General features: G+C 48.5%; 1 protein-coding gene and 1 long non-coding RNA gene across 7 annotated transcripts in view; one reads left to right on the top strand and one right to left on the bottom strand.

Moving 5' to 3' along the window:
* Nucleotides 1-13,827, bottom strand: part of Kcnk2 (potassium two pore domain channel subfamily K member 2) — a 190,296-nt gene that overhangs the window by 117,388 nt on the left and 59,081 nt on the right. For 3 of the 6 annotated variants that reach the window (XM_085687539.2, XM_048439475.3, XM_085687540.2), the window contains exon 2: nucleotides 5,162-5,472. In XM_085687539.2, the coding sequence (XP_085543665.1) occupies nucleotides 5,162-5,472 (311 nt within the window). Of the gene's footprint in view, nucleotides 1-5,161; nucleotides 5,473-8,335; nucleotides 8,830-9,220; nucleotides 9,358-13,827 lie in introns of those variants that run through there. The other 3 variants (XM_085687541.2, XM_048439474.3, XM_087906038.1) reach the window with 3 other exon arrangements.
* Nucleotides 9,208-10,130, top strand: LOC146894800 (uncharacterized). Its single transcript, XR_015737835.1, has 3 exons — nucleotides 9,208-9,345; nucleotides 9,796-9,967; nucleotides 10,077-10,130. It is a non-coding gene; the product is annotated as an uncharacterized LOC146894800 (long non-coding RNA).

Below are 13,827 nucleotides of genomic sequence, written 5' to 3'. Positions count from 1 at the left end.
CTGACTCTCCTTCCTAATCTACCCAGAATCTGACCAGGTCTTGAGACTGCTACTGCAGACATCTCCCAGCAGAGTTGTTCTGCTCCTGCTGACTGAACAGTGTGCTAAGGCAAAGGCTGGGGAGGGGCTGCCAGAACCCAAGCCTGAGCAAGCCAAGACACAGACTTCTCATGTTTAACGTAAGAAGCTGGACATGGCCCAGTCCCTGAGAAGGTTAGTTTTAACTGCCAGCTTCACACAACAGAGAGTCACCTGGAAAGAGATTATCAAGGTCAGATTAGCCCATGGCATGGTTATGGGAGCCTGTGTAACCGACAGTGTGAAGGTGGGAGAAACAGTACCCAGGCTCTTTAAGAATAGGAAAGCCAGCTGAGCACGAAGCATGAACTCCCTGATGGCATTCTGCCCCTGACTTAGACGTGATGCGACCTGCTGCTTCAACCGCTGCTGCTGGGACCCCTCCACAGCGATGCACTTCAACCGGGAAGCATAAGCTAAAATAAACCATTTCTCCCCCGATTTGCTTATTGTTGGAATAATTTATAACAGAAAAGGAACTAGGGCAGTTCCCATACCCAGTCCAACATCATCTTCCCCAGCACCCCTCAGCCCCCTGCCCGTCCCCCCCCCCCGCCTCCATCAGGGCTTTTACATATGGTCAGCCCCCTGTCGAAGTGCTACTCCACACCTGAGACAGGTTTGCCTCCTCATCCCAAATCACCACGTCCGTGACGGTTCGCAGTGACCTTATTCACAGTTCATCCTCAGCGTTTCCTAGCAACCCTCATACCTAGCTTCACCACTTGGCTCTTCCGGAACACTATCACCATGGATGAACACCCCAGCCCACCCCCAGTAGAAGAGAGACTCACAGAGGGCAAGAATCTTCACGCTGTAATCTCCGCGTGTTTCAGAGCTCACCTTACATGGTAGGCATTCAAAAAGCCATTTGTAAATGGAAGTATACTATGCAGTTAATATAATAATAACACAACAAAATAAAAAATAATGTTCACTTATTTAAAAAGTCCAGAGTTAGCCGTATCTTGGGGTAGTACATTGAGACCCTGTAGCTCCTAGCATCTTTTTGCACATACCCAGATACCCTGCCAGGCTCATCCACTCCAAAGGGAGGGCAGGCCTAGGATGGGAGCAACCTCCATGCTGTGGAATGATAAGGCCTGGTCAGTGCCGCAGAGCCTGCTCATGGCCCTGTACCTCTTGTCTCGATAGCTCTTCTGCCACATCATGCCTGCCTGGAACTCTTCTGATCTCCTTTCTTCCCCCTCACGCAGCCTCTCTTTACCTCTTCTGTGTCTCTCTCACCGTCATTAAATGATTTATTATTTCTTCCTTAGTATTCTAGTTTTGAGCATTCCTAACTCCAATCTGTAGGCATTTCTAATGTAACTACATCTAAAGGGACTGCCCCTGTTTGACTATGCAGGAGGGGGTACCTTAAAAGAAGCCATGTTTTTCTGGTGTCATTTTATTTGGCTAAATACCTAACAGAGAAGTCAACCTACTGAGGATCCCCCATAAGCACCCATGAAAGAGTCAAACAGCTAGGAAAGAATTATGCAAAGATAATTCAGCACTGTCCCAATGGAGATACCAAATATCTAGACTGAGGTCATTGAATATCATCATAAAAATCTGATGGTTCTTTATCCTATATATGGAATATCTTCTCTACCTAAGTCTCATGGAGTGGGACTTCAGCTAGAAACTAGAGGACAAACACCTTTGTTTGTTACTAATGCACAGGTCATAGATTTTGCAACACATTCTAAGTTCCAAAGTTGATTCATCAAGCATGGAATAGCTAGACTGAAGGTGAGGTGTGTCTAATATAACTATGTGTCTCCTGATTTATGGCATTCAAACAGAACACTGGTAAGAGTTCTGCTGCCTGGAAAGAACATTGAAATCTAGCCAATGCACTCACCAGGTTAGAGACACAGACATGTCGCACACATCAGTGTGTATGGAGATGACAATTTCACATTTATTACACCCTAATGCACAGATTACCAGAGCACTTCCAAGAAAACATTAATTAAAGGGTTTTAAACAGCAGTAAACACAGGAAGTCAGTGCACACATTCTTGAGTCTGCCCACTTGGGTTTTAATTAAAGCTCTACCATTTAGCACTCTCCTGCTTCAGTTCCTACAGAAATGATTTATAGATGATTAGGTTGAACAGTTATGAGAATTATACGAGCTAAAGAATATAAAAGAGTTAGAACAATGTACACACTTCGTGGTTGTTCATTGACTTCTGCCTGGTGGCAACATTTGTGAGTCTAACACTCAGCAGGGTTTGCCTGTGTGTTTCTGTAGTGACACACTAACTGCACTGCCCCAGAAGCAGATACCTTCTCCGCTCTCAAATCCCAGCCCAGGAGAGACATTTGTTGTCGCACTTTGTGTCCAGAGCCTCCGCCAATCCTGTGGGAAAGCTGGGCTGATTGGTTGAATGCGTCATTATGGAATTAAGGGGAATCATACGGATGCACGTGTATCTAGCACAGACGCACTGGAGACTGCCGTCTGCCTTGCTGTTCCTCCATTTCCCTCGTCCCATCCTGATCAACACAGCCTGAAGTCGGGTGTCTGGTAATAATCTGGGGACCAGGACAGTTTCATTGTATTGAACACTGTTCCTTCTCACAAACAGCAGGATGAATTGCTACCCACTTTTACTCTTTCTGCCTCCCACACTGCAGGAAGATAAAGCTCCCTAGATAGCAGAGCCTTCTAGTATGGATGCCAGACCACACTCTGCAGACTGGACACCCCCCCCCATTAATGTCAGCAGGCCAATCACCTGAACTTTCCCTGTCTACTTTCTCAGTCCATAGTGCTGTGATGTTACTGTCCAGTAGACCCACTCACAGGGCTAAGTAAGGATGGGGAGATACCAAATGCTAGAGCTGTAGGGATAGGACGCTATCCTCATAAATGACCATAGGGTCATTTACCCTTGTCTTGATCCTTGAAGTCTGAACATTGGATTTTTGTATCAAAAATATACACATTCAAGGGTAAAAATGTACTGAAATAATTAAGTTACAAAGATAAGAAATGATGATAAATAATAGGCAACTTCTACACCAAAAAATGATGGAACACAAAATTGTTTTTAGAATTGTTTAAAGAGCAATGACACTCAATCAGCTGTGCTTAGTCATAAGGCTAAAATGGATGGAGCTTGTAGAACAGAAATGGGAAAAGTAGGTCATATTTTGAGCTCTGTCTATTCAAAAGAAAAACAATGTGTAAAAAAAATAAGCTGTATTCACCACTAGAATGTCCCATCTTTCATGACCTTCAGATTATCGTGGGAGTTCTGGGTAGAGTCGGACAGTGAGATCATTCTCAAATCCACACTGAGCTTCCAACAACCTGCACGATTCCTTTCCTTTCCCTGCCCAAGACCAATCACACCTGGCACCAGCTCGGAGGGCGAAGTTACCTGAATCAACAGCTACAGCCCAACAAACGGATGAGGAGGGGAAATAACCCCCACAAACAAGCCCAGTGCTTTCCCTGCCCCTCACTACTGCAGGAGGGAGATCCTTGGTGCTCATCATTTACTGGATGGCAATTCTCTCACCAGCCATTGCAAGAGATCATTTGGGGCTTAAAGGGAAAGGTTGCTTATGCTGAAAATGATTTGGTAAGGGGCTCACACAGATCCTATCTGAACCCAGAGCTGAGGCTTTGAGCCGCACTCCCATCGGCCTCCACTGACACAACCAGACACTGAGCTTCTAAAAGCAAAATAAGTGGGGCTGCTTTAAAGACTTGCAGTACCTCAGGGGCGGGGTTAGGTGGCACCAAGGAAGGAAAGGAGGAGGAACCTGCCTGAGCTCAGGGACAGGGGTAGCCCTAGACAAAGGATTAGCGAGTTGGCGGGCGGTCTGACTGTCTGCTCACGTAGAATGTGCCGCCATTATCCACCATTATCTAAAAGTGACAGAGAACCCGGTGTGCGAGCGTGTGAACAACGTTCTTGGAATTTAAGACTGTGGCAGTTTAAAAGTGAAAGGAAAATGAACAAAATTTTAAGTTAAATGGGAAAGAGGCAGCAATGCCTGCTGGTGGCAGGACCCCAATGGGGTTCAGGATCAGATGACACCAGCCCTGACAACTGTCAGTCATGTGTGGACGAGGCTACGTCTCCTTCCCGGGCAGAGAAGAATGGGTAATCATCATGAGAAGAAACTAGGGCAAAGGCCCGACAAAAAACATGGGATTAAATTCAATAATAAAATCTCTAAACTATTATCCCAACTCATTCAAGTGATATAAAAACCCAGACACAAAATGAGGAAAAACACACTCAAATGATGACTCAGAGATCACTTTCAGTCCAATTTGAATCAAACCAAGCAAGAAAAAGCAAGCTGTCTAGGAAAATAAATGTGTACACGATGAGAACATTTCCCACAGCCAGCAAATCCCCTTGGAGGAGGATTAGAAGGGTTCCTGTCACCTAAGACCCCTGTTTTACATCAAAGAAACCTACAGCCAAAATGTGGCCATGCCTGAGAAATCTAACTCAGACACATCTGAGGGGGGGAGGGGTGCCAATACTTAAAACAAGCTTCACCATAAGGATGGTACCTGACTGTTTTAGATGAACACTGCTGCACTTGTTCAGAAACTTTCCTTTCCTGTGCAGTAGTGAGCTGATCTGAGCTGGGGTTCAAAGACGAAACAAGCCTTTAATGAAGCTATACTCCGAGGAGCCGAGGGAATTGGGGGACAACTTGGACACAGTGTAGAAGGTCCATCTCAAGAGTGTCACTCCACAGGCCAGTCTCCGGAAGAGGTGAGGGCCACGGCCCAGGTTAAAAGCTCTACCGCTTTCCCAAACCAATACGTCTCTGTGGGCAATGGTCTCCATAATCACGAGTAAACCCCTGTCAGTTCTAAGACAAGGAAAAGAACAACGAAGGAGGAAGAGGTAGAAAAGAGTAGGAAGGGAGAGGGCAAGTAGGAGAAGCAAGAGATAAGAAGGTGGGGCAGCGGAGGAAATGAGGACATCGGGAAGGCAGTCCATGCTCTCAGGGACCATGAGGTCCACCCTGGTGTTCAAGTCTTTTCTTCCCCATAGGGAGAAATGGAGCCCAGCTCATCTGGGGTCCTTACCTGGATGAGCTCGTCCAGCTCGGAGGAGTTGACGCAGGCATGCTGGGTTATGAAGGTCTGTTTCTGGATCACGATGGTGGTCCTCTGGGAAATCTCCTGAGGCTGCTCCAGCGCCTTGAACACAGTGGCTCCAATGATCAGGTAGAGGACGACCACCAGGAAAATCGTGGAGACCGTCTTCCATTTCATAACATTAATGGCCGTGTCACTCTCCACGCGGGAAGCAAGCACGGTGGGTTTGGCGGAGAAGGAGAGCCTCGGTTTGGAGTTCTGAGCGGCAGACTTGGGATCCAGCAAGTCAGGGGCCGCCACTGACAACAACAGAGAATTTGGGTTAGGCTAGAGGAGTCTGGATGCAAGGGGCTAGCTGCTTCTTTAGGGGTCAGCCCGGGTTGGCAGACTCAGGCAGTCTCCTAATGGGAACTGAGGAACCTCACCCAGCAGCCTTTTCTAAACACTTCCAGACCATTTATAGGCTCAAGGGAGGGGGCGGGGCTTCTGCTCTCTGCTGACATTGGAGTGCCAGGTGGACGGAAAAAAACACGGGTCAGACCAAGAAGTTAAAATAAAAGAATGCCTGAGGGGGTTCCTCATTAATTTCTAGAATTCTTTCTGCCGGTGATTATGTATATGTCAGTGAAGATGTCCTGAGATCCCAAGGGCTGATGGTACTAAACAGGATCTCTGATCACGAGGAAGGCTCATGGCTCACTCCTGCACCTCAGACCCTTATGCCATAAGCAGTCAGAGTAAAGAATGCTCGCTACTTGGGTTTTCAAAATTCTTACAGTGAAGGGATGGCGATCAGTACAAGGTAGCCTTTCTATTTGTCTGGTGGGAACGCACCACTTAGCGCATGCTTATCTGGAGCCCATCTTCCAAAGTGAATACACTGGGAAATGTTCTGCCGTCCCTCGGGTTTAAAACACAAAAGTTATTGATAACTCTTGAGCCACGACAGCCAAGACCAAACAAAGCCCCTCTACTGTTCCAGCAAAAGCAAGAAGCAAGGAACCCAGCACGTTGGCTCACACCCTCGACCCACCATGCTCTGCCCAAGGCTAATTGCCCCATTAGAGCTCCCAGATTCTGTGAGGTGACTTCAAGTCCATCTATTATTTATCCGAGCTCTTCAAAATCATCATTAATGGGTTTCATTTTAGAAAATACAAAAGCTATTCAATGGCCACTTGTGGATGGGAAAAATAAGCCATCCACCACCGAACATTTGATTGGAGAGGCAAGAGTGAAGTAATATGGCTTAACAGAATGGTCAAAAAATGGAGGCTTAAACACCAACACCAGTTTGAAGCTCATCACTTATAAAAATAAGCCAAATTGCTGCCATGTGTATAATATAGGTTTCATAACAATGATAACATAATCTAAAATTTACTTTTCAATACGCAAATGAAAATCCCTTTGGAATTGCACCCTACAGCTTCTGAAATTACTCTAGGATACTAATTACTTTAGAATCCGTAAAGAGCATCAATTTACACACAGCTCCCTATCCTGTCTTCTCTAACCCTGTGTGTAAATGTAGGCTGTCACAGCGTGAGATCCTAAAGTAAGTACATTTCCAGTTGCTCACCAAAAAGACACAAAAACAAAGCTATCTGATGCACTAGACGAAGGAGGGAGCTACGAAATGAAGGCAGATGATGGGATCTCCTCAAGCGACCAAGCTCAGGGGAAGTTCTGACTTTGAAGAGATGAAATCAGAGCAGGCATGGGGATACAGCACCCCCACACACATGGGCAGCAGCTCTTCATGGGGACTCCAGAGGGTCATCACCAGCTTCCTACGCGAGGTTCAACCCTCCACCTACAAGTGTGAGCGCCTCCTTCGCCACCCAGGCACCTGTTCTGAATAGAGTCACCGACTGGAAAGCTCCTTTCCTACACTGTAAGGGTGATGCCACGCAAAAGAAGCACTTCGGCAGGTGTTAGCTGTTTGGATTTTTACAATCTGATGGAAGTGTGCTTGCTACTGTCTAAGATCAGTATCACCTGTAACGGCTCCAGCCCTCCCCACCTCGTCTCTGCTGCTCAGAATCTGCCTGAAAAAAAAAATCTAAAATTGAGCCATCTTTTGACTTAAAAAACAGAACACAACAGAAAGGTACTGCATCACCTCTTTAACAGGAAAGTCCTGTCCCTACCCCCACCCCAGGGCACTGATTTTCACCCTAGGGCAGCTTTCTTATTGAGAGAATTAGAAACCACCACCCTTTACCCAGCTCCAGCCTGAAATCCCACCAAGATATTGTCATGATACACCTTGAGAGAGGGAGAGAGAGAGAGAGAGAGAGAGAGAGAGAGAGAGAGAGAGAGAGAACAGATATGGTACTATTAGGTATTTCTCTCTCCCCCCACCACTCTCCGTGTGTGTGTGTGTGTGTGTGTGTGTGTGTGTGTGTGTGTGTGTGTGTGTTAGGCTGATAAATTTCCTGAAGGAGTTTAATTCTTTTAAGCTGTGGCCTTATATTTAATTAGCAGAAATATATAATGCACAATTGGCAGACTAAATGGACAGAAGCTGGTAGATTACAAAATAAATATTTAAAATAAGCAGAAAGCAAAATGCACCCTTTCCTCCCCAGCTAGGCACTGTGGAGTTCCTCGCCTCCACCTTTCGGTGATAGTGGAGACAGTGAAGAGGACAAGAAGCTGGCTGTTCACACATCCTCAACACCATCACTACCTTTCCCCTCCCCCAGCGCTCTCCTCAGCGCACTCTTGGTCTGGAGTCCTCACCTGGTGTACACCTTGCGCTGGCCTCTAGTGCCCCCTCCACCCCAGCACAAACAGCAGCAGAAGCGAGCTTTTTATTTTATTTCCCCCAGCACCACTGCGTCCTCCATGCCATGGGCAACAAGTGTGATTAAGGCCACCGTGCAACCTGCCTGCGGGTTACTCTCCAGGGCTGACCCTCCTCTCTAGAAACTGTCTTAAGATGCGCCAAATCTACACCCAAGGGAGGCAAACGCAAAAACCCTAGGCACCGGCTGAAGAGCAGAAGACAGGGCTAGGAGAGGATCCAGGCTGGGGTTGAGCGCCAAGCCCGGATCACATCCAACCCACGGAATGGAAAGGAAAATGAGGAGCCACGGAACCTGCGCCGCCCTCCCCGGAGATCGCGCGGCCGGGGTGGGTGCCCGGGGGTCTCACCTCCTGCGGAATAGCCGGGTCTCTCCCGCGAGGCGCTGGCAAGCATGAGGCATGCAGCATTCAAAATGTTTTTTTTTTAACACAGACGTGATGTTTTTATTTTTTTCTTTCTTTCTTTCTCTCTCTCTCTCTTTCTTTTCTTTTCTTTCCTTTTTCTTTTTCTTTTCTTTTCTTTTATTTTTTTTTTTTACCAACACGCCATTGTACTCACTCCTTATTCCAAGATGGGCTGCGCGCTCCCAGCTGCACGGGCAGGCATTTTCCCCGGCTTTGTTTTACAAGGTGGGGAGAGCGGTGCTGGAGGCGGGAGGGGTGTGGGGGGGGGGGAGCGTGAGAAGAAACGAAATCGCGGGAAGGAGGGGACACCAGCGGCGGCAGACTGGGCAGAGGGCGAGGCCGAGGCCAAGTTGGGATCGGACGCGGCCGCCCCCGCGCGCATTGGGTCACCCCGACTGCGCGGCCGCCTGGGGTCCCGCGCGGGCCCTGGGTGCGCTCGGCCGGTGGCTCCGCTCTGCCCCTGGGCTCGGCGCAGGGGTGATCAGTGCAGCCCGCGCGGCCGAGCGCCCGGGTGTCTTTGTGCCGCGGCCCTGCGCAGCCCCTCTCCGCATGTCTTTGTGCGGCGCCCCGCCTGGCCCGAGCCCCGCCGGGCGCCCGCAAGGGGGGGTGTGGCCGGGGTGGCCCGCTCGGCCTCGCAGCTCCACTCTCCCCTCGCCTTGCCGCTCTTCCCTCCTTTCCGAACTCCCTCCTCCTGCCCCTGCGGTGTCCCCGCCCGGGTTCGCCTCCCCGCACCCCCCCTCCCAGCCCTATGCGTCGACCCAGCTGCCAATACGTCCTCCCCGTGGCGCCCTCGGCCCGCCTCCCGCCCGGGAGCAACAAGAGCCTCACCTGCACCCATCACCCAGCGTCCCACTGCCACCTCCTGCTCTAGCTGTCATGCATGCGTCTTCCACAGGACTCCAAGCCATGCCTTCCAGAGTCCGGGTGTCGCGAGAGACCCCGGATCCCTACAGGTGAGTATCTTCCTCACTAGCGCCCCTCCAACCAGGGTGGCACAGATACACCGTCCAGCTGATGCTCTGTGAGCCTCAGAGTGACAGCAGAATGAAGACGCGGGGTCTTCGGGGCTACACTGGGGAGGGGGTAAAGGAATAGTCGTTGAGCTCTTGGAGCTACTTGATTTGGGCCTGGGGTTCCCGAATCAGGAAGGAACTGGACGCCAGAGTCAAGGGAGAATGGAGGAAAACGGACTGCTTTCTCTGGGACAACCCGCTACTCCACCCCCACCCCCACCCCAAGACTGGGACCAAGGATGCTGAATGCTGTGCCTGTGGGAGGATGTTGTGGGGCAGGAAGACCGCCGCCCTCCCCAACACCCATAGAAACCCCAGAGTGGTAGGCAGCAATTCTGCCCAGCCTCCCGGAGGAGTGCAGAGCCTGGGCTGTTGAACTCTTGGTGACAGGATTGATTTGAAAGAGAACTGGCCAAGGAAGGGACGGAGACTGGATGCTGCCTCGGCTCTCTGTGGAAGAATTTCAGTTCTTTAAAACTGCCCTCCCGGAAGGCACTCCACTTTGCCACCAGGAACCCCAAGCTGACCACCTCCTCCTGCTCCCATCACAATGCTTCCCCAGGTACATGTAGGAAGTCACCGACCCAGGGGTAGCTGTAACATGAACCTCATAAACCATTCACAAGACTCTCTCCAACATCAACGATTTTTTTGTGTTTTTTTTATTCCAGAATAATCCCCGCACCTGTTCCCTCGATTGTAATAAAGAGTCCATCTCGCTTCAATTTAAGCACCTTTTTCTTTTCTTCTGATCTCAAAAGTAGCAGAAGTCATTTTAAAAAAATGAGTCTGATCTCACCAGCAGACTGGACCTTTCTGGAACTTTTGGGTTCATGCTGTTGCTTTACCTCACTACAGGCCTTTCTGGGTCCCGTGGCTCTCTCTTGAGGTTTCTCCCAACACCTTCCCTCCGCACACCTTACAGGACTAAGGGGGTGCATCAGCAGAGTTCTGTATACCCGTGTGCAAAAGTGCTTGCATGGGGGGGGGGGTCATTTTAGGTGCTTGGTTCACACAGTTCCAGAATCTTGCAAATCCCTCTGGAATCCCAGAGCTGCTGCAGCACAGTGGAAACTTGAGGTACAGTTCCATCTACTCCAGGAAGCCTCTTCTGTTCCTGAGTGGGTGACGCCCACCTACACGTCTAGTGTGATCTGGAGCCTCCTCCACGGATAAACTGTCTTCACAGCGGCCCTTAGATTCCAGATTAGCGTTCAATAAGAACTTCCACACTGGATGAGGCGTCCAGAGAGTCCTAGTCTGGTGGTTCACCCTTTGTTTGTCCTGGTCAGCTTTGCCCTTGTCTCAGCACTACCTTGTGGGCTCCGGGAGCGGGGCCCATGTCCCCTAACACACAGGACTAACGAGAGACAGGTGTCGAGTTCAGGACTATTGAACAGACATTTTTATTCTCCTGGTCATCTTACAAGCATGCAGAGCAAGGATACCCAACTCATACAGGGAATGGGGCAAACTCTCCAATTTGAAAATCATTTTTCTGTACACAGCCATTTTGCTGCCCACGATAAATGACCCCAAGCAAGTCTTTCTTTCACTCCATTTCTCCCTCCTCCCTTCCTTTCTTTGCCTTCCCTAATTTGTTCCAAGCTCTAAGCATCCTCTTCCTTCTCTGGGTCTATCCATGCCTTGCCTCGACTGGTCTCTGTCAAATAAATGCATACTCGCTACGCTGCGACATTGCTGCCCCTGTGTGTTTCTGTATGCATGCTTCCATGGCTCTGTTCTCCCACACGTGCAGGTTTTAAGGTGCACCACCAATCCCAATGGATTGCCATTCTCCCTGCCTACTCATTGGCATCCTCTATATGCAGGGTGCTGTGGTTAATGTGTGTGGTGGGGGTAGCGGGGTTAGGGCGGGAGAGCTGGCTTAACAGCTAAGAGCATTTGCTGTTTTAGAAGAAAACCCAAGTTCAGATCCCAGCACCTACATGGTGACTCACAACCATCTGTAACTCCAATTCCAAGATTCCCAAGGCCCTCTTCTGACCTCCAGGGGCACTGCACAAACCCAGTGCACATAAATACATGTAAGCAAACACTCACACACATGATGCTCTCTGAAAACAAAGAAAATCAAAAAGGAAGATTCTAAACCATATCAGTGAGATTTAATCCAACAAGCTAAAAGCTAATCTCCACAAATAATCAGAAGGGACCATAAAACACCCAAGGCCCTGGCTGACTCTAGCCTCCTTTCCACAGCAGCCCCTCAGTCCTTCAGCACTCCTGCCCCTTTAAGTGACTTTGGGTGACAAAGACATAAGAGTGTTTGAAATAAGAGGAAGAAGACCAGATTGTGTGTCACTGAAACTAGAGAAACAAGGAAACGGGTTGGATTGTCCTATTAACAATGTGCACACCTTACTCTCTGCACACCAACCTCATCAGAAGTGTAGTAGAAGGGTGAGAATTGCTTTCCTCATGCAGCAGGGATTCTAAATGCACAAGAAAATCCCAAATACATGGTGGAAAGATCGGGCTCCCACAAAGCCTTCTTCTGGTCCTTTCAGAATATATACAGTGATTCCCACTTGCAGCCTGAACTCAGAACTTCATTCTCATGTTAATTTTCCTCTTTTTGATCTTGGCCTACTCAAGATGCCTAGTGGGGAAAAAATAAGAAATGAGCATGCTTCTGTTTTTCATTATTTTGAGTACATCAAAAGAATTCTGTGAGGATCCTACCTCGGCGGCTTCTGAATTATGAACATCTTTCTGATGGTCAGTTTCCTGATCTACAAAACAGGGAGCGTTCACTGCACTCACAAGAGATGGGTGGAAGAGCCAGGGTGAGCTGCCGTTCATAGTGTCATCTTCACCTTCCTATAATGGAATACTTGAGGTGACTAGCCTAGAAAGAGAAAAGCCTTACATTGTCCTATAATTCTGAAGGTCCTGTTTTATGGGACTCTAAACTGGGCAGTGTATCAAGAAGACAGAGCTGCCATAGTCACATGACTTACATCATGAACAAAGAAGCCAAAGAGATAAGCCTGGGCAGCCGGAGTCTCACAACCCCCTTTTGAGCCAACCTCCCAATGACCTAAAGACTTTGCTTCAGGCCCCACTACCTGCAAGTCCACAGCACTTCCAAATACTGCCACACTGAGATCTTAGCTTCCCCCACTGGAGCCTTTGGAAGACCTTCTAGATCTAAATACTGGCATCAATTACGTGTTTGATATGATAATTTACCAATTAGACTAAACACATGAAAACGGGAGTTACTGACGAAGTCAGATCACCAACAAATTCCAACTCCTTAATATATTTTGTCATTTATTTAATCTTCTAGAAAGCACCATTCTACAGATAGGAGGAAGAATAAAGCATACAGGTCAAACAGTCACGGAGTACCTGCTACACCCTGAGCAGATCCGTAGACAAAGCAAGCACTCTGTCTTCAGGATGGCTTGGTCTAAAGAGGGTAGGTCTATGTGAACACACCTGTAACGTTTCAGGACACATCACTGAGAAAGCTGAAGAGCACCATGGCCATGTTTTATGTTAAAGCTCAGAGCAGGCCTTTGGAGGGAGTGAGCCTAAGATCTTCCCCAACAGAAAAAGCTTGCCAAACACCTATGGTGGGGGACAGCCGGGAGAACCTGGGGAGCTCCGAGAGCCAGAGCAGGTGGGGGGGATTTGTTATGCAGCAAGAGAGAGTAGATGAGGCCTCTAAGAGGCATGCATCAAATGTCAGTTAGACCCAAGTATGCTGTGACTTTAAGAAAGCAATCCTTCAAGGCCAGGTGTCCACGCAAGCAACATATAGGATGAGGAGTCTCTAACTTGAATTAGAGTCATCTGAAAGAGCTGGTAGACCCCACAGGCTTCTGCCACACCCAGAGTTCTGAGATTTTTGTCTTCGGTGAGACCCATAACCAGTCCCCAGGAGACTATACTTAGGGAACCATTGGACAAGAAATGAGATCCAGGCTTAGTCTGCCATGACAATACCTGAGCACTGGGGCACTTTTCAGCAGTGTTAAGAAATATAACTCAACAACAGTGTGTCATAGTTGGGAGATTACGGGTCAACACCCACATATGTCTGTATCACAACTCAGTTCCAAAGAGAGACCTGAAAAGTCTTCAGTTTTCCCTTTTCAACACAGAGGTTCTGTATCAGTCTCTGCTCTGCTGCTGTGACGAAACACCAGAGCCAGACACTGTAACTTATAGTAGGAAGGGGTTGTTTAAAGTTCAGAGGGTTAGAGTCCATTGCCAACCGAGGCAGGGAAACATAGTAGCAAGTGGCAGGCATGGCAGCTGAAACAGGAAACTGAGAAGTTACATTCCCAACCATAAGCTGAAAGGAGCGAGAGAATGGACTAAAGGTAGCATAGAGTCTAAACTCTCAAAGTCCACCCCAGTGACATACTTCCTCCAGCAAAGCCATAC

The sequence above is a fragment of the Myodes glareolus genome, chromosome 5 (genome assembly GCF_982192425.1).
Source record: "Myodes glareolus chromosome 5, mMyoGla1.1, whole genome shotgun sequence".
Classification (NCBI taxonomy): domain Eukaryota; kingdom Metazoa; phylum Chordata; class Mammalia; order Rodentia; family Cricetidae; genus Myodes; species Myodes glareolus.
Note: the sequence above shows the minus strand (reverse complement) of the source record. Positions and strands in the feature narration are given on the sequence as shown.